We start from the raw sequence: 25,464 nt of genomic DNA, 5'->3' as shown, positions 1-25,464 counted from the left end.
TTAGTTCAGATGAGTTTTTAATTTAATCTACACTATTTATTTGTAGTGCTTTTCACTTACACTTTTTTTCCCCTACATATTAAGTAATTATTTTAATGCTAAACTTTTACTTGTAATAAACTAAAACTAGGCTGTAAATGTTTTTTTCTTGGGTTTATTCGTGTTAAAAGTGTGAATTTGTTCCACTAAAATCAGCTAGCGGCGGCGGCGGCAACGGCTACAGCAACGGCTACGCTCAGAGCTACGTAAGCGCGTCGTATTCTCCAAAGCGCTTACGTCAGATTCCCAGCGTAGCGCCGTGCTGTGTGAGCCAGCGTGACGCGGTGCAGCTGAGGGAGGCTTAAAGAGACAACAGTGAAATCATAGCAACTTGGGGGGACAAGAGAAACCAAACGAGAAACGACCGAAGAACCATGACTTCGACTGCGTTTCGATAGCTAACATTTAAAGGTAACACGCCTTCTGGTGGCGACATATTTTTTATATATATATTTTTGTTTTTTTCACACCCCAAGCGAGTGTTTATTTTTAAAGTCGCCGCATATTAACGATCCTGCTAAGGGTTTCGGTGCTAGCATGCTAAACGGCTAGCTAGTGAGCTAAGCGGTAAAGAGATCCCAGGCTGCCGTTGGTGTGCAGTCGCTTGTTTAGGATTAAGGAGTTGCCCGGCAGTGGTCTGGGTAATTTGCAGTAGCTGAAATCTGATCCAAAAAACGACATTTCCAGGTGAATCAATGATCACTTTTATCATAACGACACTCCAGTCGATAACATCGCGTCGCTTGAGACGTTATTATTTCTCAGTTATTAAGGCTTTAGTAACTATCCAGGTATATGTAGCATAGGGAATGTCAATCAATGAATATTTTATGCTCTGTTCTTCCTCAACTTGTTCGATTGGGATCTATTTACAAACGGTTAGCCCTTGATATTGTGTTAATAACAGATTAGCTAACGTTACATCGTTTGCTGTTTTCTTTTTCTTTTTTTAATTTAGGCGTTGGGCCAAGAGGAACGGTGTTTTTGGTAAATGCTAGCTCGGTTAGCTCAACTCAGCTGCGTGACAACTCAGCTTAAATGTAAAAAAAATAGGCGACTACATTGGGTTAATTTATGGTGTATTTACACAGCTAAAGATAGCAGCTTCATATTTAATAGCCGGCTAGCTGCCTTGAGCTTCACAACCAACGCCAAGATAGCCTGAGAGTATCTGGCCTTGTCCGCCGAACTAGCTAGTAATGAGTTAACCACAGCTTTTCTTTGGAGCCTTGTCGACGGTGTTTGTTTACCAAAAATTTTACTTTCAATTTGTCATATCTTATGGGAAAGCAAACGTCGTGCGAGTGAGTACTGAAACCGAGTAGGTGGGATCACCCGAAACTAAAGCTAAATGACAGCTGTTGGAGGCGATTCCGTAGCCTGTTAGCTGTTAGCTATCATCAATGTTAGCTCAAACAATGCAGGCATTTCCACATCTGACAGGGAAATATTTGTCAATCTGGTTTGGTTACCTCTGTCAATACTCCATTTCCCCTCCCCATTGGTATTTTGGCTTGTATTTATAACGTTTGAAATAAGTCTGGTGTCGTATTATTGCTAGCTAGCTAGCTAGCTGTATTGACTATCATTTTAGCAGGCTGGCGTTAGCGCCATGTCTGCTCCAGGATTTTGTTTTATCATTAATAGATTTATTGTCTTAGTATTTCTTTAAACCCCGCCTCCGTACATGAAATATACTGTCCTCCATTTAGTACAACTTATACGACTGTGGTCATGTCAGACAGCTGCAGTGCAAAACAATGCACAACTTCCTGAAATGAGACAGTCTAGACACCAAAAGTTACCAGAGACAGAGAGCAAGTTATTTAAGTCTGTCTCGGGAGCATAACCTGTGCTAGCTCGGATACAAACACAACCTGGCTTCTGTTTTAAATGCACATACCGGTGTCTATTTGGGTCACCTTGAATGAGGTGCACTTTGCCATTTCAGGAGTTGTTGTTGTGACCATTTAGCATGCACACCCTAATGGATTTTAACCCTCCTCATTTAGTGTACCTTGTGACCAGGTAGGCAGGTTTCCTCTCGGTTCCACAGTAAGTATGGTCATGTGTCACTCAACAAGGAAGACGGTGTAATGGTTGGTGACATACCTGCCTTATAAATGTGTTCTATTTTTAGCCGTGCAGGCTGCAGTAATGAAGGATTGCAGTCGTTCTTTCTGTTTCCTGTGGATTGCTAATGTGGGCTGTGTCGTTTATTTACCTTCACGCGTCTCAGTGCATTTCAGGCTTCAGTAACTACTATTCTTTTAATATAGCTTTGTGTTATATCCCTTGTTGAAACTGTATGTCCAAATAATTTTAGTAAATATTTTGCACAAGACAGTTCTCATGCATCAGCTTAATTCTGTCTGAGGATATTTAGTTTCATGATGACAATACTCATTTTCAGTCTGTCATATAAGCTAGCTGTAGACTAGACCGTGTCCAAATTCTTCCAATAATATCCTTCCCATTGATGCAAATGCTATGATGTTATGAGGCATTGCATTAGTCATTGATCTGTGTAAGTGCCTTTCCATAGGAAAAAAAAAGTAGCTGCCTGCATTACCTGCTCTCCTCAGCCCCAGCAGCGTCTTAGATCATGGACATGAGGGAGTTAGGAGAGACGTCTGCATGTGTTTGTTTGCAAAAAAAAAGCTGCACAGTGATGGATGAGTTCTCTTTTCGTTTTCTGTTTTTATCTGAGGCTGTACTTACTTCCACCTCCAGCTCAAGACTGAGACTGAAACTTGCCTCAGCAGTGTTTCACAACATTAGACGCGTCATTTGTGTTCATCATAACACACTGTTATTTGAAAAGTTTTACAGTTTCCTCCTCACGTCTGAAGTCTGCCGTGGAATATTTCTTGCTCTCATCGATTGCTTTATTGAATTTGCTTTGCGCCAGTCTGCGTCGGGATCTCATTTCAGCTGTAGTAAGGAACAGCCACGATAGACATAATTTGATATGCAAGTAAAAGGTTAAAGTTTTTTTTTTTTTGAAGTTTTAATCTCATAATGGCTTCCAAGTGTTGTGGGACCAGATAATGATTGATCTGAGTTTTTTTTATCAATATTCTGACATACAGATTATTTTTAGTTAACAGGATTGTGCAGAATGGTATAGTTGCCATAGTTGGAGGTTCGTAAAACATAATGAGAAATAACAGCATCATATTATTTACTGATTTCTGCCTGTTTTTTGCTTTTGCAGATAACCAGCTGGCATCAAACCACTCTTTTACCCGTCTTGCTCACGTCGGTGTCTCCGACTCTGGGTCGCCTCCTCTGCTGTGGGCCCCGCAACATGGAGAGTGCCCACTGTGTCACTGAAGGCTGACCAGAAGGAATGAGGCACTCCTGGAGATGTTCCCAAGTGGCCTTGTGGATGCAGTAGCTGGGTGTCGGAGTGCTTTTTTATGACTAGTATTGCATGTGTGTCTGTGGGCACATCCCTGCACCGACTGCCTATTCGTCAGGCAGGGACATGCTACTTTGAGACTGGAGCTGAGTGACACACACAAGAAAGGAGCCCCTCTGGTAAACAAGGAACACAAAGAGAGAAAAGGGAAAAGCCGTCTGATAGACACACGGGCCACTTCAGCTGCAGTTTCAGCTCGTCTAAGTGTCCTCTGAGCCACTGCACATTTTAACAGCGACACCTCTTCCCCGTGTCCTCTTGAGACTTGTCTCCCTCCCCCTCCTGAAAGCAACCTCCAACGCTGTTATTGGAGTTTCTATGGTTTGCATGGCTGGAGAATAACCGTGGAGAGGCCAGGGTATCACAAGCTTATGGATTTTGATAAGAGAGGGGGCAAGGGAGAGACCGAGGAAGGGAAAAAGATGTCTAAGACAGCAGGCGGCAGGACTGGACATGGGGGCAGGAGTTCAGGGACCAATTCTGGAGTTCTTATGGTTGGCCCAAACTTCCGTGTGGGTAAAAAAATCGGCTGCGGGAACTTTGGAGAGCTGCGGCTGGGAAAAAATCTCTATACTAACGAATATGTGGCCATCAAATTGGTAAGTGCACCACGTCTCCTGAAATTGCCAACGTCAAAACATGATGTCTCGGCCGTCCACAAACCATCTCTTTTAGCAGTGGAATAAAAGTTTGTTTTAAAGTACAGCATAGTCTTGCAGTCCAATTGACGGCTTCACCTAAGGGTGAGAGACACAGGAAGTAAATACGAACCTTCCCCCACCCGCCCCTTTCCCACAGCTTGGCCTTCCGTACTGTTAATGAGTCAACCACGCTGCATGTTTATCGAAGTGGTGAAGAAGCTGAATCTAATCAGGACATATTTTTAGCCGTGTACTCTTATTTGAGATTGATTTTTAACGTAGCATTCATGCCTCCAGGCTTTTATGAAAAGAGATGCTTAGTAATCTTGAAACTTCCTGACTTCCTGTTTCATATTTTTTTCTCAGCGGTTAAAAATAATTATGTCGATTCATGTGGATGTTTTTAGTGAAGAACCTTATGGGCTTATGAGCAATCAATAATTTTCTTTTTTTTGGTTTGTGTCAGCAGCACCAACGCTCTTTTTATTTTGGTTAAGGAGCATTTAGACGGACTGTCAGAAACCACATGAAATGTCAAGGCCTGTTTGTTTTCTGATTGTTTAGATTCTAGGGCAGCCAGTGACTGCTCACCCATTTCCTCAGAACGTCCACTTTTCTTTTCACATATTTTGTATTTTATGTTCTATAGATGTGAAACACTTCGATCACTAGTGCGTCGTTTTATTTTTTTTTACTGATGATGACTTAATGTAAGCGAGGCCTAACTTAAATTCTAGTTAAGTATTTATTCTGAAGCTAGATGCCAACGGCACCACAGCTACACCAGTCTGTCTGTGATTACCCTTAACATTTCTATCTCCCATGGAGGTCATTATCTCCGAACGGGCACTCTCTGAAAGCTTTGCCAACCACATAGAAGGCAGAGGTTAGCAAACGGCTATAATTTCAGTTCTCCTCTCCTCTGAAATCTTTAATTGTGCTTCGCTGCCTCTCCCCCTTCGCCTGTGAACCCTCCCATCTGTTTGGGTATTTTTATCCCCATGGTGTCCAGCTATATCTGGGTCTGGCATTAGAGCTACGACACCGCTCCGTGGATCTCGTGGCCCACTGGGCCCGGGCACTTGTTTTAATGTACAGCGTGACAGCGACGGCAGGAAGTGTGCTGAGGTTGTCGTCGAGCTCGTCGAGGCCTGACTAATAGAAGGGTTGAGGATGATTGTGAGGATTAATCAGGATTTTATTTTCAGAGCTGCTGTGATGGCTCCTTTTGATGTTTACGTCTTTAACACAAATCGGTCGGGGTGTCCTGATCGGTATCGGGTCGATCCAGGCGTTTTTAAAATGACCGGATTGATAATCAGCCCAATCTTTAGTAGTTGTTTATTAGTAGGACTCTCATAAACCTGAACCACGTCCCTGTAGTGTCAAGATGTCTTTGTTTGTTTTAACATGGCCGGTATCGGATCAGGGGACAAAAAGACTTGATCAGGACATCCCTACAAATTCTTCTCGTGTTCTTGCATAGGTAGTTTTTATCCCTCTTCATGTTGCTGGGCCTGACATGGAGAGGGCTTCTCCCTCGCTGCGGGATAACCCCCAGACTCCAGCACAGTTGTCCATCCGCATGTTTCTGTCCGTCCCTGATCTCACAGCTCCCCCGGGGTAACCCAGTGAATGTCACTGCCTGTCTAGTGGGGCTTCTGTTTTGTCAGAGGCTGTTACCGAGCTCCTTCCTTGAGGACTAAAACAAATAACACCCCTGTTATCTACAACCACCTGCTAACACATGCTCCACATGAGTAGCGCGTCCTCCTCACTTCAGCGTTTAATCGCTCACTTGTTGGTATAATCTAAAACAATTTTTTTTCCCGAGTGCTGTTTGTTGAAGGCGTTAACATGTCAAATATTTTAGTTAACTAATTGTTTACTGTATAAATGGAAAATAATGAGTCATTTCCCGAGACTTATCAACCTTAAACAAAGCTGCTGTAGTGGTTTTAAACTGTTAACGTAGTGTGAACTGTCCAGTCGCACTGTCAACGGGAAGATGTCGGTTTTCTGAATGTATTCACGTTTGCCCCTAGAGGCTAAGTCAACATATACTATAGCTGATGGGTTCCCAGATTACTGACTAATTTAACTGAATAACTGACTTTCTTGTATAAACAGATTACAGACGACAGGCCTTCCTTCACCCCACTAGTCAACAAAGTGAACTAGTTTCAGCCTCAGTGAAACTTTAAGGAAGTATGTACATTTTTTGCTTTGTACCGGATTGAATAAAGGTTATTTACAAACCAGGAAGCCAATAAGGAAACATCATCCAGATGTCCATAGTATCATGGTCAGTTCAGTTATTTTTAATCTTTCTCCTATGTTGTAATGCAATAAATTGTAATTGCGGGGCAAATAGTGATTACTCAGTCTTCAGCCCGTGCCTTTTATCTCAATGTCTTGCATTGTCGGGAATCCAGATGACACCTGGCTGGGACAAAGGTGAAGGCCAGTGTCACCCTGCTTCGCCATGTGACGGCAGAGATAAAGCTGTACGTTCGCCCCGGCGCAGTAGAGCCTCTTCCAGTGGATCTGGAACTGCTGCGAGTGTTGCTGCGAAAAAGCAAGCGAGAAGGGGGGAAACTGCTGAGTGCTCAAAGGTCGTCTTTGTTGGCAGGCCTCGTCGACACACAGTGGTTCAGTCTTTGGTTCAGCTGGGTGCTTTCTCACACTGACAAACGTCCGTGTGATGGAGGGAGGCAGGACTGTATAGCCGCTGCTCTTAGCACACTGCAGGCTTTACTCCCCGAGGGGAGATCCCAGTGTTTTTAAAAGAAACAACGCCGTTAAATCTCTGCTTGCCGTTGAGGCCTGCTTACAAGCTAGCCACCCATCAGGCTCTGCTAAAGGGGGAAGTGACACACCGTGTTGGTGGCATGGTGACGTAGATGTCTACTTGGAAAATGACCATTGATTCTGTCCCTGAAGCGTTTTTTACACATTTTCATTTTAACACTCTTGTCATCTTGATGTAGTGCTATCTCCTTTACTATCTTTAGTTTAACACCATCATCGTGTTTTTTATTTTTCTCTCTCGATTCTTCGCTGACATTTCCACCAGTCTACTCTGCAGTTTTAACATCTAAACTTTACAGCTTGGGCTCGACTATGACGAGCGGCTGCAATATCTTCAGGAGGCAGACGGAGGGTAATAAGTGAACGTAAGAGTGTTGACTCTTATTGTACAGCACAGTGCCTCCCTATAGCTCTCTGTGAGCGTGGGCTGACGTTGGAGTGACCATCTACGGAGATGAACTCGGTAAACACAGAGGTCCACTGTGCATTGTGCTCCATCCATATACACATACAGGGCAGTGTTTTATATTAACAAAGCCTGTTCAAAGCGAGGACACGTTTTCAGACGAGCCCAGGCTTCTTGTTTTCAAGCCAACAACCTCAGTTGCTCTGGTTGAAACGACGAATGCCACCGACTTGATTAGCTGAATCTAATTACTGTTAATTCCTTGAGTTGGCCAAACTACAAAATAAAGTCTTGGTTGTTGTGTGATTGGCACACATGCTTCGACTGTGTCTGGGCTGTTTACGCCTGATGTTTATCGAAGCAAAATAAGACATCAGGGTGCATCATGCAAGTTTGTGGCAACTTAAATATATGTAGCTTGGTTGGACGGTCAAATGGCAGGTGATTAAAATAACCAGAATCTCAGCTAAATCGTTAAAAGCTGCGTTATTTAATGTTACATGTGAACAACATGTTGGACGGGGCTGAAACCAAAGAGCGTTATCAACTGACTCTGCAGTTCCCCTCGGTTCTACGGCGGGTTTTACTGTCTCTCGGCTTATTGGTTTCGTTTTTTCAGATGACATGCAGTTTTGTGCAGTCTCACTGTTCTCGTCGGCGGTTTTCAGTAATAACTTTGTGTAAACCCATGGCTCCTTTTCTCACCACCAAATGATGCGTCTACATGGGTAACATAGTGATGCGCAAATATATTTCCAGGAGACTAAAACGGAGTTAAAGGGGAACTCCGGCGCAAAATGAACCTGGGGTTAATAACACATATGTACCGAGTTCGACCGTTCTCTGGTATTTGTTTTCATGCATTTGTTTTGTTAGTCATATTTTACCAGTTTTCTTGCAAACCGCTATTTAGCGTATAACGCTAGCCTTCGGGGCACACCTACACATAAAAAGAAATCGCTATTTCTATACCACTAACAAGGCTCACAATATCACCACACTTACACGGTAGCATAACTAGGGTCTCTACATGTAAACCGAAGCATTGAGAACTTTGCAAGTATACAGGCAGTTTATTAAAAAAAGGAATACAGTACCGTTCGCGTCTGGCTCGCATATCCAGGCGGGCGCCATCTTGGGGAAACTGAACTGTCTGTTGCCGGAAGAAAGCACTGAGAGCATAGAGAAGCACTGAACGAAGAGAGTTCAGTTTCCCCAAGATGGCGCCCGCCTGGATATGCGAGCCCGACGCGAACGGTGACCCTAGTTATGCTACCGTGTAAGTGTGGTGATATTGTGAGCCTTGTTAGTGGTATAGAAATAGCGATTTCTTTTTATGTGTCGGTGTGCCCCGAAGCGTTATACGCTAAATAGCGGTTTGCAAGAAAACTGGTCACATTTGACTAACAAAACAAATGCATGAAAACAAATACCAGAGAACGGTTGAACTCGGGACACATGTGTTATTAACCCCAGGTTCATTTTGCGCCGGAGTTCCCCTTTAATGTTGAAGGTAGGTTATGGTGGATCTTTTGTGTTGTGTTTGCATTGAGAGGCTTTTGAGTTGGGTGGATTTTCAGGAGTGAAGCCACTCATGGTGCTGGTCAGTCGTGATACTCTGACGGAAATCTGAGGTGTTGCATCCGCCGACTCCCACTGAAGCATGACGAGCAGCTCTGGTTGCAGTCTAGCTCGGCAGCTTACAGCAGCTCTCGTCATGAGGCAGTTGTCGAAGAACTGCGAAGGCACAAAAGCCCTATCAGCATGTTTGGCCAGAATTAAAGTGACATTTTGACGATTTAAGTTCTTCCCTACCCTGGCTCGGGGCTCTCTAGAGTGCATGCTGGGCAGACTGAATGAATAAATCCTGGGATGTCAACAGCATGTAAAAGCCTGCCTTCAGTCAACTAGCTAATCCTCTAATGAATCAGTAGCCAGCAGTATCACAGTATGTTCACACACGTACACACTTTTGTTTCTTTGAGGAGATTTAGTCATAAAACCTGCGCATGAGGGTCTGAAAGCTGGTAACCTCAGAGTAGCATCAAGAGCTGTGTCAGGGTTTTACGTAGAAAATTATATCTGCACAGAAAAAAAAAAAAAAAGGTTTGAATATGGAGTAGGGTGTGTGCCTGTAGAGCAGGGACTGCTATGTAATTGTACCTTCCAAGTGTGCATCCTGGTTCAAAGCAAAACACTAGTCATAGTTTCCATTTAAGAGTCACTTTAGGAGTTACACTAGCTCTATATTGTCCTTACTTTTTCTAAATTATATGTAATACTCAAGGCTATAGCAATAGTCGCAAGTTTCTCACAATTTGTTTTCTTTTTTTATTATGCTGACTGTCATGAATTTCACTCCAGTGCCCTGTCTTAACTTTATTTACGGCATTGTAATTGAAGTGGTAACCTAGAGCCAAAATAACCAAACCAGAATCAGATGACGGTAATTTGGAAAGAGCTGACGCCAAATTGACCTCGGGTTTGTTTTTAAGAGTTTGCTTTGCGAGAGGAAAAAGGCAAAAGGCTTCGAGGCTGAAGTGAACGCTGCCTCGCACCATGTTGCCGCGTTGCCTCGGCCTAACAGGATATCTAGGGCAGGCAGTCGGGAGTGGGACAAGTGAGTCATTTTGTTTTGTTTAGCTTGGTAGATGTGATCCTCAAACAAAACTCAAACCAGGAAATTCACATGTATAATTAATGATATTAATAGGGGCTGCTGTTCAAAGGCCCCCGCTCACTGACACGTGTAAATAGGCCAGACACTTGTGCTTTTCTTGTTAAGCAATTTTAGAATTGAAAAAGACAGAAGAAATCAATCTTTCTGTACAAACTAATAGTATTTTTGTTTTTTTAAACACATATTTCCTTCACTATGGGGCAGCATCATGTTTTGGACTAATTAAAATTAACTCTGAAGTCTGTCACCAGCAGATATCGGCAGACACTTGCTATCTCCGAGGATGATCCGCCCGGCCTTCGCATGAAACTGAAACTCAGCTCGTCTGGTAACCAGCTTAACCAGTCAGGATTATTCAGTTCACGGGGCAGTTTAAAATTGCCCCCGGGTTGCTTTAGCTGTTCGCAGAGAAAGCGCAGATAAGTGTTAGATTTGAATAATGTACTTTAACCTCTGTCATTGTTTAATCTCAAACCCGGTAAATAATATTTGCTTCCCCGGGTCGTAAATCGTAATAGGCAGACAGCAGCAAAACGTTGTCTCCTGTCCTGCCTCCTACTCTTCGTTGACTGCACTGTGTCATTACTTCCAGCTATTTCAGGACGCATTTGGACGGTATTTGTTGGGTACAGGCTCAAAGTTAAACAAATCACCGAGCACACAATGCTACACATTGTGCTTAAGCCACTCCTTGCACCTCTGCTAAATGACAAAGGAGACTTGGTTTCATGTGAGTGGAACTTCCCATGACTGCGTAGATCACATTGTGTTGTTGTGTTTGCCCTCCTCTCTGAGTGTAGCAGCTGAGTTCAGCACATTTTTTCAAGATGGAGCCCAGTTTGCACAGAATTATTATTTTTTGAAACCCGGGCCGTATCGCTTGCACGTTTAAGACGGCTTCCTATAGATTTTGTTTTGTAATGTTGTTACAGAAACAAATGGGTGGCGTGGGTTGGGGTGTTGAAAACTGATATGCTGTATTGACTGCGATTCTTTCGACTTCCTGAGTCAATACCGCTTTCCATTATAAGAGTTTAAATGAAGAAATGCAGCTTGATGTCGACCCCGGACGTCGTCTTCTGACTGCTGCGGACGCCATCTTGAATGTTGAGAATGAAATACCATGACGTGACATTAATAGTTCAATAACACATTCTCTGTGCCACACCTCTCTGTACAGCCGCTCCCAAGGAGAAACATTTTTTACACCGATGATAATAATGTCTCTCATCCAGATCTCAATTGTTATATGGCGCATTTTATCCAAATACAATAATAATAATCCTTGCCTGTAAAATTATAAAGGGGTCAAAAAAAAAAAATCTCCAGAGCACACAATTGAGGTCCTAATTTTGGCCGATTCCAGCAGTGCCCGATTATCACGCTGGGTTCTGGGAGGCAGCTGATGGCTCCATCTGGGTATGTTAAATCTGAGCTGAAACGGGAGACGTCCTGGACGCCGGCCAGCTGTTGCTCTCTAGCACCACTCACTCCTTAACACCACCTCCCAACCATAGACACCTCTGACCATAAAGACAGCTTCCATAGAGGGAGACACACACACACACACACGCAGGCAGGCAGGCACCCCCCCCCCGGCCATCTTCATTCTGCCTGAGCCCTACATTGATCCATCAGCGTCACTAATACTTATACGATATCTTTCAAGTGAAGATGGACTGTGTTGACATTTGAGTTGCCCCGTCCAAGATGAGATGAGTCACATTGGCAGTTGCATATTGTGAAATGGTTTACTGGGTGTCAGGCAAAGGTCAGTGTCTATTCCGGGCCTAATGCATAATGCTGGATCTATTGCCCTGGACGTGGCACACACACACAGGCCTACATATGCACACCCCAAATGTGACACTGGCTGCCCAGATAAACAACACCGATATTTATTTATGTGTCACGTTACATTATCCCAGCTGTCTCTTACTCGCTCATGCAGTCTTAAAGTGTACAGTCTTGTCAATGGGATCGGCGTTGATTCTTTTATTACAGCGTGGAATCACGTGTCTGAAACGCTGCTTGTTTATCACAAACTGCTGTAAGTTGTACATCTGTAAAGGAGCAGCAAAATTAATTTGAGGGTGAATTATTTTGTCAGTGGTCATCAGAATAAGTCTAAGTGTAAACGTGTTAAAGTGTAGTACGTCATGCTGGGCTCAAACTAGAATTTATCCACCCATTCTCTCTGCTAATCAGTTTAAAAACTAAACCTGAGGCCCCACATCAGCTCGAAACTAAACCCGGTTTGATGCAGAAGTTCAGCTCAGGCTGTGAGTTCCTCACTGACTCACATGGTCTGATATGTCTACAAGGACAGTGAGCAGCTAGCGGTGACAGAATTTACTTTTATCATTTCTTGTTTTTTGTTTTTGGTTTGACTCGTGGTTGGCTAATCAGCCTGCAGGAGCATTACCGCCACCTACTGGCCCGGAGGACGGATCAATAGCTTTACAGCGAGTTGTTTCACTGCATTCTTTGTTTTGTTTACGCCCACGTCCCTGCGAGAACACGTCAGGTGGTGTATTTAGCGCTCCCTAATCTGGCACCATAAGCTAAACAATGTCCTGTTGTTGTGCTATGATTTTCAAGTCTTGTAGTATGTGCGCGGTTGAGATTAGAGAGAAGAATGTCTGTGAAGTTTTAAGCTTAACCTTCGTATGTTCTCCCCTCTTCCCCCGTCGGGCTGTTTGTAAAACCAAACGCATAATGTGTCACCTGATTTTGTGTCACACATTTTTAACCACTTCCTTTTACACACCATATGTTATAAGTTTAGACTGTATGATAAATACACAACGCCAGGCATTTATTCTTTTCCATTTTTCTGATTGCATCTCTCATTTATAGTTTCCTTTTTATCCTCTACATTTGGCGGTCATTACTCCCATCCAGTCACTGAGGTCATTTCTGATCTTTCTCAGCTGTGTGTTGGGAGCAGAGATCAGATTTAGCGAGATGACATCATATGCAGAGTTGGTTAATCCCAGGAAGGGGGACTGTATGTGGTGCCGCTGTCCCCCCCCGCCCCTTCTCCATCCACGCAAGTCTTTGGAGGCTACCGCAGGTTAAAATACAGAAACCACCACGTAATCCGTGATGACATAATCACGTATTTGTACAAGCTTCAAGTGTTCTACTCTTTTAAAGAGTGGTCCTTGAAATGGCATGTAATATTTCCGCTCGCACCCATCCCCCGTCTGTTGCAGCTGCAGGATTTGCTCCTGCCCGGGCTCAGTATTCGCTGGTAGCGCTAATATCAACAAATCTGTAAGCTTTTTCAGCAGCGAGCAACGGCAGCTAGTGTAATTCATTTATCGCTGGTTATGGTCCCGTCTTGCACAACCGTCTGTCGCCACTCTGAATTCACTTAGAAGTCAGATAATTGTGGCATCTGATTAGCGGTTCTGGTTTTGGGAAGCTTCCCCTACATTCATGAATATATGGGATAAAGATGTCAAACTCTTAATTCTGGCAGCATTTAGGTTAAGTTTCCCATCGTTCTGTTTAACACAATTTTATAGAAAATCCAGATGTGGTGAGGTATTGCACATTTTTCTTTTGTTTTTATCTATGTGTGTGTCATTCTGATAATAAACAACCATAAAAGCCTGAAAGTTTTTACAGTCCGAATGAGTCAGAGTTAAAATGTCTGTTTCGAAGATAAGATGCATCCAGGGCTCATTATTTCAACCGAGCACATTACAATAGCCATTACAGTGGTAGTCACAAGAGTATATTAGGATATACACCGATCATTATGACCACCTTCCTAGTATTGTGTCAGGCTCTCTTGTGCCTCCAAAGCAGTTCTGACTCGGCAGGGAATGAGCATGTTGTTAGTAGGGGGGGCATTTTGGGTCCTTTATGGGAGTGGCCTCTGTGGATCATCCCACAGATACTTGATCAGTTTAGGATCTAATGAATCTGGAGGCCAGGTCAACACCTTGTGCTGTTCTTCATGTTTATTTTTGAGTTGTTCCAAAAGCATCCTGCTGGGGATGGCTGCTACCATCAAGGGGTGTCATTGCTATGGGGTGGGGGTGTCTGGTCTGGTCTGGTCTGGTCTAGGTGGGTGCTACATGTCTAAGTAACATCCACACGAATGAATGCCAGGTCCTAAAGCAGAACATTACAGATGCTCAGTGTTGTTTACTTCACCTATCAGTGGTTTTAATGTTGCGGCTGATTACTGTATCTCTCTATTCCATCTATGGAAGCTAGTGTCAGTGGCAGTACCTTGATGAAATCTCGTTCAAGTCACCAAACAGAGTAAGTTAGAGAAACTGCATGACTGCACCGGGACGCAGCAGCTGTGACATTATTGTGGTCTAGAATACAGGTTCTCATAAAACTGGCGTTCCCGTTTTTTTTCTTGGTTTAAGAGTCCCACCGCACAAGGACACTTCCCCCCTCAAAAACTTTGAACTGCGCTGTACAGAAACACATGGCGGCAGCGCGTAACAGCTGAGGTGGAGAGGTTACTCCGGCAGCAGGTCAGACAGGGAAGGGCCCTTCTGGGTTGTTGGTCAGCTGCCCTCGACACAGGCCTGCACACTCGGCGAATAGCTGCTCCACTACACGGCACCACAGTAACCACAACTTCCACTCGTGCTTAAGTATTACAAGTATAGGTGCTTAAAATGTTTATCAGATAGCTTTTTATTTCCTCTCGGTCAAGCCAGCTACGACATGAATCTAGGAAAAACAGTTTATTACACATATTCCACGTTTTATTATGGTATGAAGAAGTAAAGGAATGAGATTTGATACTATTTTAGTAAAAGTAAAACCTCAATACTATTTCCTCTTTGCGGTATTGCCTCTGCAGGGTTAACCTTGTCACGCCACACGAGTGCTCTCAGTTTTCGTATGTCAACCCAGGGAGTGGATCAGAAAAAGGAATATCTGATGTGTGCAGGAAGCTGCTTGTGATGGGTTACATCAGACGCGTTCAGTTTGCTTGGTCATTTACACAGCCGTGGCTCGGCCCATCTGCTGGGAATAGAGATGACTCTTAAGTACGTAAAGCTGCCATAAGCCTCCGTTTCCTATTGTAAGCTGTTTTAAAGGGTCCTGCGGTTTGGTGCCATCTGTTTTTAGTCATTTATTAATTTAATATTTTTTTTTTTTCCCCTCTCCTTGCCTCTCCTCCCTGGCATGGCCTGACTTGTGAGAGACATGCTTGTTGTCTGTGTTTTAATGCGGGAGGTGGGTGACGCTGCAGCAGTTCTCCACTCCGCCTCCCCGGACCAGTCACGCCTCTCTGTTGCCTCCTGTCTTCACTCTCAACTTCTTCATTCTTGCATGCCCAATTTACTTATCAGGCCATCATCTGGGGCAACAATGGGAGTATGATGCTTAAATTGTTTTGCGTGGAGTAGGGTTGGGCGGTATGAGCAAAATCTTATATCACGGTATGAGTAATTTCATATCACGGTAACGGTATATATCGCGGTATGGTTTTTTTCCCCTGTAAATTCAGTTAATGGCTTAAAATAACTATTATACTGTCTCATTTGATCATTTTCCTCTTTAATTTTTATTTGCTCACAGCAGCATAACATTATTTTAAAGAAAATATAATAATTAGGGCCGGGACTCGATTAAAAAAAATTAATCTAATTAATTAGAGGCTTTGTAATTAATTAATCGAAATTAATCGCATTTTAATCGCATATAAATATTTGACCTGAGAACAGTGAGAAGTAATTTTTTTCATATGGATTTTTAGTATACCATTGAATAATGACTAAATTTCCCATCCACGGGGCCAACCAAAGCGGTCTCATCAGCTTCTTCTTTCATGTTCACTGTGGTTTGTTGTTGTCTGAAGTAATGAACAGTGTTGCCAACTCCTCAGGAAAGGAAAGTAGCTATTGGCTGTCCTAAAAGTCGCTAGAAGTCGCTAAATGACGTCATCGGCTAATTTGCATAATTTACCTTTTGGATGTAATTGTGATGGACGCTGTATTATTAACGCGCCTCCTTTATCCGGGCTTGGTATTGGCAAAATGACTCTAAAGAGACACTCTGGCACAGTAACTTAAGTTTTTTTTTTGTCTTTTTTTTTTTAGTTTTCTTAAGTTTGGTTTAGTTTCTAGCCTACAGGTCACAGGCACAGAAGAACATGAGCATTTTTTGCCATAACTAGAATATTTTTAACATTTTTTGTACAAACGGTTTTTACTTGACAAAATTAACAATCTAAATGGATTATTATTTTATTATTTATTTTAGTGCGACAGTGAAGAAACATTTACATCCCGCTCTGTAAACCAGGGCGCGATCAGCGGCAGCTTTGCGCATGCGTCATTCGTTTGCAGTCTGGACGCGGTGGCGTGGTTCTCCCTCTCTGCTCTGACCGCTGCTGCGCGGGGGCGGGGCTACTGTGAGACTGACCGCCTGTGAGTGCTTTGGGACGGGGGAGGGGCTCACGGCAGCACCCGCTGCTTGTTGAGGACACTGGTAATGAACGCTAGTTGGTGCTCCAGTATAATCGGTCCGCCGAAACTCATCCAGTGAGAAACGTTCCGCGGTGCAAAAATAAGTGTGATTAAAATGCGTTAAAAAAAATTAACGCGTTATTTTTGTGTAATTAATTAATCTTAATTAACGCGTTAAAGTCCCGGCCCTAATAATAATATAATAAATAACAAGCCACAAAGAAAGTGCAAATGTCTGGTAAACATTGAAATCCAGCTTTAACTTAAGCTATAGTGTGCAAATGTAAACACAGAGCTCCAGCTTAATAAGAAATAAAAATAACAAATGTTTTACACAAGGTAACGGGTGCATCTTTTGGCTTTCATAATACTGCTTCGCATGTTTTAACTTTAAGTGGTGGAAGAGGTTACCGGTGTTTCCACCTCCAGCAGCAACAGTCGCGTGACACTCTTTGCAGAGTATCACTTTTTGTTCGTTGTCGGATTTTCTAAATCCGAAAAAGTTCCACACAACAGACGTAGCGCCCCTTTTCGTAACGAGTTCCTCCTCCTCTTCGTCATGGGTGGGTCGGGCTGCCTCCGTTTTGTCGTGACGTTCACTCTCCGCCATGATTGTTATCAAAGCTGGTAAAGCTGTTTCTTCTTCGACCACGCCAAGCAGTCTGCTGCAATGCCTGCAGTGCCCCGTGTGTCGAGGCGGTGTAATTACAGTGACTCAGAGAGATGCCGCAGACGTCTGCTCTTTCTCCGGTATAAACGGTATTGCAAAATCTCTACCGGTAGACACTTTTATACCGTCACACGGTGTAATACCGTCATACCGCCCAACCCTAGCATGGAGTGTAGATGAATAGCATCTGCGAGATCGCTAGATGTCCTGAGGCCACGCTGTTTTGCCAAAGCTTGTAAGGGTGCTCTGATCAATCAGGCAACGATCATTATTGGCTAATATTCCACCTAAATAGTTAGATGATTGACGTCTGTAGCAAGTGATCTGATGATGCAAGAATTGCGTGATACGCAATCTGCTTTGTGATGTCCCGGCCACTTGACCAGAGCAGCAGAATATAATGGTCCTGCGCCCTCAGAGAACGTACGACGACGGGGAACCTTGCATGCTAAGCTAGTGCTGGTGTCGGCAGCCAAGCATCATTACAAACGAACATGCACCTATCAGAGCCAGTCGTCCCTCAAAGTGGACAGACGCCAGTTTTTTTTTTTTGACAGGACAACAACAACAGCAGCCTTTTCTGCTCTGGCCCAAACTGCACGACTCTACCTCTGTGGACTGTGCACAAGTGTAGATACCAAGCCAGTTTTCAGCACTGCAGGCCATGTAGATGAAAAGGCAGTTGTTTAGTGTTTTTCAGTAGTAAGTAGATTAAGTAAATTACTAAAGACTTGTCTGTGTTTATTTTTGCTCATGTAGTTATTTTAATTAAGGACTAATATTTATTTTATTCTACAGGAAAGCATGGCTGTATTTGTTCTGCTTTTATGTTTTGATACACATAATGTTTTTGTTTTTTTAACCCCATATTGGCTGAGCAAACGTAATAAAAGTCCCTGACCTGCCTGGTACTTCCTCATGTGACTTCTCAGTAAAGGCCCAGTATTGCATTCAACATATTTCCTCTGAACTGTTTTGATGTTTAACACACATGAATAATTCACCATCATGTAAACTGAGTATTACTATGGTATACATGAATCTGAATATGTTAAACATGATGAATAAGTTAAAAAACAACAACAACATGTTTCCTACCAGTTTGTTTATCTCTCTGTCTGGGAATGCTGCCTCTTCTTCACGTGATGTTCAAACAAGCAAAACTGATCATTATCGTTAGTCAATCAGGCAGGCCTGTATTTAAATGAAAACAAACCAACCTGAACAGAGACATGCAGTAAATTTAACATACAGCATACAAGAGACTGTTGTTTTATTATACACCCTTTATTTTTTTTATTATTTTCTCTTAATTGGACATTAACGCATTCAAATCAGGAGCTATGTGGGTGTGTAATTAAGCTCACAGTCCAGCAAGGTTAGCCGATGCTTTGTCTGTCACCTCTGACACACTGCCTTCTGAACAGGCCTTCAACACAAAGCCACAGACTATTTCATATGACTGAGAGTGGAAAGTCCCTCACTGTGCTGCACGCTGCTCATATTTTGTGTTCGCACTCCTACGTGCTCGCGGGGCACCAAAAAGAGAAAATGCTTCTGATTTGATAAAGGCCTAATGGAGTGAATGTGGGAGCTTAACAGCCTTTCAGCTTTCAGTTTATATAATTTAAAATAGAAGTGCTTTGCAAATGGACGCGCACGAGGAAACAACCCCCCGAGATTAAATCTTATTCTAAGCACCTCTTGAGGAGTTGCTGGGCTAAATGAAGTTTTGGAATATGGAAATTAACACTTTGATGTGACCACTGATGTCACTAGCTTGTCTCAGGGAATGCCTGGATGGAAATTTTTTGAGATTTCTCAGAAACATTTATTAGGATGAACTCATTCACATTGAAAACATTACAACGAACTGATTGAAATTTAAATTTTTACTCATCAAAAGGTCTCAAGGATGTTCTCTTAAAGTGCTGAGTATGTCTGTGAGGGTTTTTCTCAGTCATCCAGGTCATGGTATATCCAAAAAAGTTTCAAAAGGGGCAACTGGACTTGTGGAGTTTTTTTTTGAGAAGACGTTTCACCACTCACCATCCGAGTAGGTTCTCCAGTTCCCACCAGACCCCTAGAACTGAAGAAGCTACTCAGATGATGAGTGGTGAAGCGTCTTCTCAAAAAAAAAATCCACAAGTCAAGTTGCCCTTTTGAAACTTTTTTGGATAAAGTGCTGAGTAGAAGAATAATTTCAGAACAGCATCACCTACAGTCCTCATCAGGTAACAGTCTACATGGGTCCACTGGTCCAGAGAGCTGTCGTTGTTGTTGAGTAAAACTTCGCCTCCACCTGCACCTGCACTGCAAACTGAATTGCTATCTCCACTAAATATTTGTAGCTCGATGGTTCGTACCCCCAATCAGTTCTTTTCAAACCAAGCCTATACGACTGCGTAAATGTGTACCATCTTTTTCTCGACATAAAATGCCACCACTCATGTCATTTCCTTCCGCCAGCACCCTGTCTTGTTATACGGGGTGACACTGGATATTGAGGCAGCTCAAGTTTGCTGCTTTTGGGCGTTTTCCATGTGGTTCAAAAACAAAAACTTGAATTAACTCCATATGTCACCCAGCTGTAGATGATACTCATTTATGCTTGCCTTGTTGGCTACGCTAGCAGACTTGGCACACCTGCACCAGTCAGGCAACATTATGACCACCGACCAGACGAGGCGCCCCCACCCCATAGCAATGACACTCCTTGATGGCAGCAGCCATCCCCAGCAGGATGGCCTCCAAATTCACTAGATCCCAAACTGATCAAGTATCTGTGGGAAGATACACAGAGGCCCCTCCCCTCAACCCATAGGACCCAGACACCACAGGACACCCTCAGAAGGCCCATGTCCATTCTCTGATGAGTCACAACTGTTTTGGGGCACAAGGGAGACCTACACAATATTAGGATAATATAACATAATGTTAGGCCTGATCAGTGTAAATCAGTTGGTGTTGGCGCCGTTGCTTAAAATGAACGACTAATTGACTAATCACCTCTATGTGCCATTAATCTACTTACATAATAACACTTACATTCATTCTGCTGTCTTACAACAGAGTTAAATCCTACGTGTTGTTGTTGTTGTCTCGTGGCAGAGTTAATTTTATCAGGTTGTTGGACAGGATACTGTAGTTCTGTGGAAGCCATCGGTATTGGTTGGCAGTGTGTGAAAAGGAGACTTCATTCTGCGGGTGTGGACAAAAGGCTTTAGCACAGGCTAAGGCACAGCTATTGAAGATTAAGCAAAGGAATTAAGTTGGGTGTGTGTTTGTTCCATCCTCTTCATGTTTGTCTATAATGCCCTTGTCATCATGAGAGTGGGGCTAATCAGATTACATTTTATGTCGTGAAGCCGGAGCGAGCGCTATAATGAACAATATGTCCTGGTGGGTTGATTATCAGCTATGTCATCACAAAAGCCTGCTGCACACCAGCTGGAACTGCTCTTTATCCCTTCACATCCCACAAGTCTGACCGGAGACTTAATTAAACTCCTATTAGGCATTAAATAAGTAAACATTGCACTGTCGGTATTTAAGTTAATTGCCGGCCGAGGCAGTCGTGATGATGTCTGTTCAAGAGTGTCGCTCACAAACTGTTTTCTTCCCTCAAGGCTAAAACATTTATGCTTTTGTGGTGTTGTAGGCAGTGTATAGTTTCTGCCCTCACAGTGTGAACAGCACTCAAGTATTGACGTTTCAAAATCACTTAAATTGTAGTTTGCAGAAAATTCTCTTTTCTGTTTTCAGAATAAAAGCAAACCCAGACACCCAACATTTAACTGCACTTATATATATTTCTTGTCTGAATTGATTTCCTAATTTCTTCTCTCTTCTGTTTCAGGAACCTATAAAGTCCAGGGCGCCACAGCTCCATTTGGAGTATAGATTTTACAAACAGTTGGGAAATTCAGGTAAGAACGATGCACTATGTTGATTTAAAAGTCTCATAAAATAGATATATATATATATACACTAGATATACACTCCCTTGCCAGTTCTTTAGGTACACTAGTGGAAGTTATCGCCTGCTAATATAACAGACAGACTGTTATAATGTTCGATTTCTGGTGAAACGGCTTCAGAAAGTGTTAATTCAACTGTATGATCGTTTTAGAGGATGTAGTTTGTGGTGGTGTTAAACTGGCCTGAATGTAACACAAAAATGTTTCCGTTATTTAGCCCGGCTCTCAGACCAAAACAGGGTTGTCAAAATAATAGAAACGTGTGTCAGCACAACAAAATACAGTTCAGTAGCGCTACAAACCGCAGCCTCTAAAATGAAAACGGCTAAATCGACAGCTCTTAATTATTTTAAACAAATGCTGAACGCCATAACGTTCACGCAGTTAAGATTTAGCGCAGGATTGTTATGCTAGAAAGCGCTATAAGTTTCACTAGTGTACCTAATGAGGTGACAAGTGTATTCAGCGTTTTCAGAAACGTACCCAGACAGTCGAGTAGATAAGTGTGATGACACTGTTTACATGTGAAAATGACTTTCTCACGTGTGTTTGCTCTGATGGAGATGTCGAAAATAGCTAAAAATTAATTTTATGACACTGGTTTTAATATGTTTAATGAAACTGGAAAGGTGGTAATCTAGAGGAGCCTGCGTAGGTCTTGTCTGGACATGTTCAGGGGCCGGTAGTCAAGAATAAAGGCAGCATAAAAAAACATTAATTAAAACAACATAACAAATGGTGGAGTCCTTAAATCCTTGAATGCTACTCTCCAAAACAGACTAATATTGATGGTGGGTGATTTTACTTGTGCACGGATATTTCTTTCTGACCATAAACTAGTTCCTAGTAGAATAATGTGTTATTAGAGTTTATAACCCTGTAAGCTATTATTTTTCTTGTTTGATAAATGAACTTGAGTGCATATTTAGATTAACTTCTTATGTCAGGCTTGCCCTTTAGATGTGGACCTATTTTTTTTATCAAGCACAAGTATGATTGTTTACTTTCCTATGTAGTTTACACGGTTTCTCTCTCTGTGCTGCATCGTGAGAGCATCTAGTTTGGAAAACAGACACAGGATCACACAAAATTTCATTGCACATGCTTGTTTACTTTTCCACGTCCGTGAGACCCGATTTTTTTTTTTTCTTATCCCACCTCAAAAGTCGTTCCTCTCCTGCAAGAGCTGCTCGGGTACAAGTTAATGTGCCGTGATGCGAAGCTATGGCTCCGGGGGCAGCAGCTCTTTGATCCGGCCTGGCTGGCCTTGCGTTTATGGAGGGTGGGAGAGAGGCGGTGGGAGGGGCGGCGGAGTGTCAGGCGGTTAGGGGGGCGAGCGGGGTTTGATTTGTTTCACGGTAATGGCTGCCTGGCCGACTGTTTGGAAAGTTTCTGGGAGATGCGTGTGTTGATTTGGCTGTCTCATAATAGTTTATTTAAATAAATAATAATAAAAATGATATGTGAACATGTCGCCACTGCTCAAATTGATGAGAGCAAAAGGTACAAGACAAGAGGTCTGTTCAGTCTCCCACTCCTGCCGCTTTTTGTGCTGCAGCCACCCACACCCACATGTCTCCATCAGTTATGTGTGTTTTGTTCCTGATCCCAGACTAAATCATCTGTAGAGTATACAGATATAAAGGCAATATTTAAATTTTATTACATAATATACTCTTAAAGGGGAACTCCGGCGCAAAATGAACCTGGGGTTAATAACACATGTGTACCGAGTTCGACCGTTCTCTGGTATGTGTTTTCATGCATTTGTTTTGTTAGTCAAATGTGACCAGTTTTCTTGCAAACCGCTATTTAGCGTATAACGCTAGCCTTCGGGGCACACCGACACATAAAAAGAAATCGCTATTTCTATACCACTAACAAGGCTCACAATATCACCACACTTGCACGGTAGCATAACTGGGGTCTCTACATGTAAACCGAAGCATTGAGAACTTTGCAAGTATACAGGCAGTTTATTAAAAAAGGAACACAGTACCGTTCGCGTCTGGCTCGACTATCCAGGCGGGCGCCATCTTGGGGAAACTGAACTGTCTGTTGCCGGAAGAAAGCACTGAGAGCACTGAACGAAGAGAGTTCAGTTTCCCCAAGATGGCGCCCGCCTGGATATGTGAGCCAGACGCGAACGGTACTGTGTTCCTTTTTTAATAAACTGCCTGTATACTTGCAAAGTTCTCAATGCTTCGGTTTACATGTAGAGACCCCAGTTATGCTACCGTGCAAGTGTGGTGATATTGTGAGCCTTGTTAGTGGTATAGAAATAGCGATTTCTTTTTATGTGTCGGTGTGCCCCGAAGGCTAGCATTATACGCTAAATAGCGGTTTGCAAGAAAACTGGTCACATTTGACTAACAAAACAAATGCATGAAAACAAATACCAGAGAACGCTCAAACTCGGTACACATGTGTTATTAACCCCAGGTTCATTTTGCGCCGGAGTTCCCCTTTAAGTAAAGCTTATTTGGTTTATTATGGTCTGCATGTGAAAAGCGGTTGGATTATTGGTATAAAAGTGTATAGTTCTCCAATAGCCCCGGCCTTCACGAATGTAATAATAGTCAGTTTCCATTATGTGCGTATTTTGGAGGCTGTAACTTCTGGTTTTGTTGAATTATGTTGCATTTTTACTGGCGCGGGTTATTTTTTTCTCCATTTTTTTTTTTTTTGGCAGCCTTATTCCTATCAACTGAGGGAGAGTAGGAATAGACTGAATTAATCAAATTTACCTCGACCCTCTGTAATAAAACACCACACACAGCATCCTCCCAGGTCACCATCAGCTGAATGAATGCCTATTTGAAAGAGTTCCTAGAAAAGCTAAGTATTTGAACCTTCACGGATGACACCGATGTAGATATGAAACCTCACGCCGTGTATTTATGTAACATGGCTGCAAACACATGCTCCCGCACGCTCGTCGCGGTGATTCTCGTCTGTCCGTCAAGTGAAGTGCGCGTGTCCCGGTCTAATTTGCTGACACGTGCCAGGCCCTCTTGGCTCTTCGTGCCAGCGCAAAAAAACCACTGTTGATAAGGAGGGTGGGGCATTAGGGCAGTCCTTGACTATTTATAGCTGGTCCTCCACAAGCATTCAGGCCGTCATGGTGTCTGCTTGGATAGCTTCCCTAGTCTCGCTGGTCACACTATCCTCTGCCTCTCTGACTGACTGTGTGCTGCCTGAAGATCGCGGGGAGACACTCTTAAGGGGCATTGCTGACAGGGTGTGGCCTGTTTTTGTCGGATAATCTTCCACGCAAACGTACATCGAACGATTTAACTGGCATCTCCTGTGCCGTTTCCCCTGATTACAGCAGAAGGTTCCTGCATTTTAGGTTCATCTTTCTCTGCTGTTGCTCGTGTCCAGGTTCTCCTGTCTTAAATTGTGAACTCTGTCGGCCTTCAGCTTTACCAACGTTTTCTAGACCTTAGGGCTGTGACACATGATGCTAACGGCTGGGCATTGACAAGCACCTGTGAGTCTAGATTTCCTGTAGCCACCCATCGGACCCCTGGCGGCTGCATACGACATAATATAAACAACAATGCCAAATGACAGCGTGTGTAAATTAAAAACAAAATTGTTGGTGAATGTTTATCTCCTGCTCCTGGTTCAGTCTTTAACTTTCCTACACGATGCTGCAGAGCTGCAATATTGTGACGAGCGGCCGTCCGGCTTCCACACGGCGATATGACAGCAAGTCTCCCTTTGACTGTCTAGCATGGGAGGAATCAAGGCGATAGATTAAATCTACTTATGTTGTCAACTTGGCTAAATGGGTACATGTGACCCTGTTAGTCCTGCACAACCCAAGAGCCTCAAATATGTCACAGCGTGGACGACTGAGCGCTTAACGCCCAGGAGGAGCTTATCTGCACACTGTTAATTCTCTCTTGTCCTGAGCAGATCCCAGCTGTTGGGACTCCTGCCCCCTACTTTACAATTTTTCTCGTAGAAATTGTAAAGTAATAAACGTAGTACTTTGATTGATTGTGGTAGCTGTAGCAACACTTCTAATTGTCATATAATTACCAAAATATGTCTTAAACTGTACCTCTCCTGTACCACTGTGGTCAGGAGACTTAAAATGCATCTTTTAGCTCATATATCCATATTATTTAAACATAAACCGTCGTTAAGTGTTACTTCACAGGCTGATTTATCTCCTGCAGACATGTTATCTGTGATAGCCTGCATCATTTGTCAGGAGGTCTCCTTTTGCATATTATTCAGTGATGGGTTTCGGCATACCTGCAAATATTCACATAGCACGCTGTGTCAGTGACACGGGATCTGCGATGCGGTATTATTGCGTGGACATGCGTCTGTGCTGTGACCGA

The 25,464-nt window shown here is 43.1% G+C and overlaps 1 protein-coding gene across 3 annotated transcripts in view; it reads left to right on the top strand.

The window, feature by feature from the left end:
* Nucleotides 1-262: 262 nt before the first annotated feature.
* Nucleotides 263-25,464, top strand: part of csnk1g2b (casein kinase 1, gamma 2b) — a 39,552-nt gene continuing 14,350 nt past the window's right edge. For 2 of the 3 annotated variants that reach the window (XM_084547538.1, XM_084547536.1), the window contains exons 1-3: nucleotides 263-450; nucleotides 3,257-4,062; nucleotides 20,986-21,055. In XM_084547538.1, coding sequence (XP_084403664.1) covers nucleotides 3,835-4,062; nucleotides 20,986-21,055 — 298 coding nt within the window. In that variant the 5' untranslated portion in view covers nucleotides 263-450; nucleotides 3,257-3,834. Of the gene's footprint in view, nucleotides 451-515; nucleotides 727-3,256; nucleotides 4,063-20,985; nucleotides 21,056-25,464 lie in introns of those variants that run through there. The other variant, XM_084547537.1, reaches the window with a different exon arrangement.

Source organism: Chelon labrosus, assembly GCF_963514085.1.
Source record: "Chelon labrosus genome assembly, chromosome: 7".
In the NCBI taxonomy this organism is placed as follows: Eukaryota; Metazoa; Chordata; class Actinopteri; order Mugiliformes; family Mugilidae; genus Chelon; species Chelon labrosus.
This window is presented reverse-complemented; position numbering and strand designations above follow the sequence as displayed.